Below are 3,326 nucleotides of genomic sequence, written 5' to 3' on the forward strand. Positions count from 1 at the left end.
GAATTCAATAAACTCACACCAAGGCACGTGAATGCTGGCGCCACCTCCATGTAACACCCGCCTTCTTTATTAGCAGTAAATCCTTCTGGGCACTGCACGAGAGGTTTTCGTTTTTCTTGTCGGTAACACATATCTAGCTGGCGTATTTCTACAGGAGAAACAAGTGGTTTCTTCTGATGATCTTTTAAATCATATCTGTACGTCTGGGGCCCCATAGGTGTGGGTATACCGAATAAACCAGTAGTTGGATCTAAATAACCCTTTTCCCGGGGTATGGGCCCCTTGGCTTTTGCTGCTGCTTTCTCTGCTGCTCGAGATGTTGCAGTATCCATCTTCAGCTGATGAACAGGGTCGTTGATGTGACGCCATTGGTTTACACCCATTATAAAATATGCATAAGGTAGCTTTGATCCTCTGAGACGACGAGGAGAAAAAGTACTCATTTTGTTCTTATTCTCGTTGTTGTTGTTGTTCTTCTCGTTGTTGCTGTCGGTCTTGTTATTGTTCTTGTTCATGTTGCTGGTAGTGATGGCGGCAGCATCAGCAGCAACAGGAACCCGGGACGTTTGCGTTGTTTTCCCGTTATTTCTTGTGACGACATTAATATTACCTTTTGATGCTGCTTCTGCTTTACTTGCATTGCTTGAAAACATAATACTATCACCAACAACCGGAACAGAGGATGCAAGGCGTCGGCTGCGGGCTCGCTGTTGTCTTCCTCTTTGCCGCCTGCCTATTGTATTTCTTGTATTCCCCATGATACCGCTTTCTTCTGGTTTTTCCTTTTCTTTTTCTTCTTCTTTGTCTCTCTTTTCTTCCTCTTCCTTTTCTTGTGCTTTTGCGTTTTGTTGTTCTTCTTCCTCTCGGTGTTTTTCTTTGTCCTCTTTTCCTTGTTTATTTTCTTCTTTTCCGGTCTCCTCTTCTTCGTCTTCTTCTGCTCCGCGTCCTTCTGGTTCCTCCTTTTCGTCTTCTTCTTCTTCTGCATCTCCGTCTTCAACTTCTTTTTGCTTTCCTTTATCCGTTTGTCTTTTCCTTCCCGTCTCTTCTTCTTCTTCCTCTTCTTCGCCTTCTTCTTGCTCGTCTTCTTCGTATTCTTCGTCTTCTCGTTCTTCTTCGTGTTCTTCTTCTGGTCCTTCTTCTCGTCTATTTTCATCTTCTTCTTGTTCGTGTTCTTGCTCCTCTTCTTCGTCTGGTTCTTCTTCCTCTTCTTCTTCGTCTTCTTCTCCTCCTTTTCGGTCTCTTTCTTCCTGTTCTTTTTCTTCGTCGTCGTCTTCGTCTTCTTCTTCCTCTGGGTCAACCGCGGGTGTACGTGACGCCTCTCTTGTATCCTGTTCCTGCTGTTGTGTCCTTCTTGAACTGCTGTGTCTGCCGATACTCCCTGCCGCTGTCTCAGTCCGATGCGTTACGTTACCAGTTCTCTCATCATCATCATCACCCTCTTCTGCAACAGCCGGTCGCTGCCTGCGTCCTTGAGGCTGCCTCAGGCGCGAATCTTCTCTATTTCTAGAGCGCTGTCTATCCTTATCATCAGCATCTTCACCTTCTGAAGACCTTCTCGTTTCAGCAGATTGGCTGCGGCGCGGCAGGCCTCCTCTCTGCTGGCCGCCTGCTGCACTTTCTCTATTTTGTGAGCTGTTGTTGTCTTCTTCTTCCTCCTCTTCTTCCTCTCCTTCTTCCTCTTTTTCTCTTTCTTCTCCCTCTGCCGAGTCCTCTTCAACATCTTGGGGTGCATTTGGCGCCTCTTGTGCTCGCTGTGCCTGTTGGCGTGGCCGTCTGCTCTCGCGCGCTCTCTCAGTGTGACCCGTCAAGTTTCCAGTTCTTTCCTCATCATCAGCACTATTCTCTACAACAACTGGTCTTTGTCTGCGTAGTTGAGTCTGCCGCTGGCCCGAGACTTCCTCTATATCCCTCTTTCTATCATCAGAATCTTCCTCTTCTGCTGTTGCTTTCGTATCGTCAGGCCGGCCGCGGCGTTGCTGGCTTCCTCTCTGCCGCCCACCTGTTGCATTTATTGTATTTCGCGGGCTATTCCTTTCTTCGTTTTCTTGCTCTGCGTCACCCTGGGGTAAGCGTGATGCCTCTATTGCACGCTGCTGCCCTTTTGAACTGCTTTGCGTGTTGCTGCTCTCTTCCGCCCTCTCAGTCTGACCCGTCAAGTTGCCAGTTCTCTCCTTGTTATAATCTGCCGCTTCTGCACCAGCGGATCGCTCTCTGCTCCTTTGAGGCTGCCTCTGGCGCGGAGCTTCCTCTTTGTTTCTAGAGCCCCCTCGGTCCTTATCATCAGATTCATCGTCACCTACTGAGGTGCTGGCGTCAGCCGGTCGATCGAGGCGCTGCTGCCCTCCTCTCCGCTGGCCCCCTGCTGCATTTGCTTTGCTTCGTGAGCTGTCGCCTTCTTCTTTTTCCTCTTCGTCCTCTTCCTCCTCCTCTACCTCCTCTTTTTCTGCAGCTCCCTGGGGTGTACGTGATACCTCTCTTGCTCGCTGCGCTTGCTGCCGAGATCGCCTGCTCTCTTCCGCTCTCTCCGTCCGACCCGTCAAGTTGCCGGTTCTCTCTTCATCATTTTCTATTGCATCTGCACCAGCGGGTCGCTGTCTATGCGATTGAGGCTGCCTCTGACGCAAACCGCCTTCTCTATTTCTCTGGCCCCCTTGTTCCTTATCATCAGAATCTTCAACACTTATGGAGGTGCTGACATCAGCAGGTCGGGTTCGGCGCTGCTGTCCTCCTCGTTGCTGGCCCTGTGATGCACTTCCTCTGCTTCGCGGGCTGTCGCTTTCCTCTTCGTCTTCCTCATCCTCCTCCTCCTTTTCTACAGCTTCCCGGGGTGTACGTGGTACCTCTCGGCCCCGCTGTGCCTGTTGACGAGGCCGTCGGCTCTCGTCACCTGTTTCAGTCTGACCCGTCAAGTTTCCAGTTCTTTCCTCATCATTATCTGTCGCGTCCGCACCTGCGGATCGCTCTCTGCTCCTTTGTGGTTGCCTCTGGCGCGAACCTCCTTCTCTGTTTCTAGAACCGCCTCCGTCCTTTTCATCGGAATCTTCAGTACCAGCCGAGCTGCTGGTGTCAGCCGGTCGGTTGCGGCGCTGCTGTCCTCCTCTCTGCAGGCCTTGTGCTGCACTTCCTCTGCTTCGTGAGCTGTGTTCTTCTTCTTCCTCTTCGTCGTCCACCTTCTCCTTTTCTGTAGACTCCGTGGATGTACGTGATGCCTGTCTTGCACGTTGTGCCTGCTGACGAGGCCGCCGGCTCTCCTCATCTGTTTCAGTCCGACCCGTCAAGTTGCCAGTTCTCTCCTCATCATTATCTATTGCCTCTGCACCTGCGGA

At 51.0% G+C, this 3,326-nt stretch overlaps 1 protein-coding gene across 1 annotated transcript in view; it reads right to left on the reverse strand.

The window, feature by feature from the left end:
• Positions 1-3,326, reverse strand: part of EMH_0024830 (uncharacterized protein) — a gene marked incomplete at both ends in the record, with an annotated part of 8,841 nt that overhangs the window by 556 nt on the left and 4,959 nt on the right. Inside the window, one exon of the mRNA XM_013502351.1 lies at positions 18-3,319. Coding sequence (XP_013357805.1) covers positions 18-3,319 — 3,302 coding nt within the window. The remainder of the gene's footprint in view (positions 1-17; positions 3,320-3,326) is intronic.

The sequence above is a fragment of the Eimeria mitis genome, genomic scaffold (genome assembly GCF_000499745.2).
Source record: "Eimeria mitis Houghton genomic scaffold, Emh_scaff893, whole genome shotgun sequence".
In the NCBI taxonomy this organism is placed as follows: Eukaryota; Apicomplexa; class Conoidasida; order Eucoccidiorida; family Eimeriidae; genus Eimeria; species Eimeria mitis.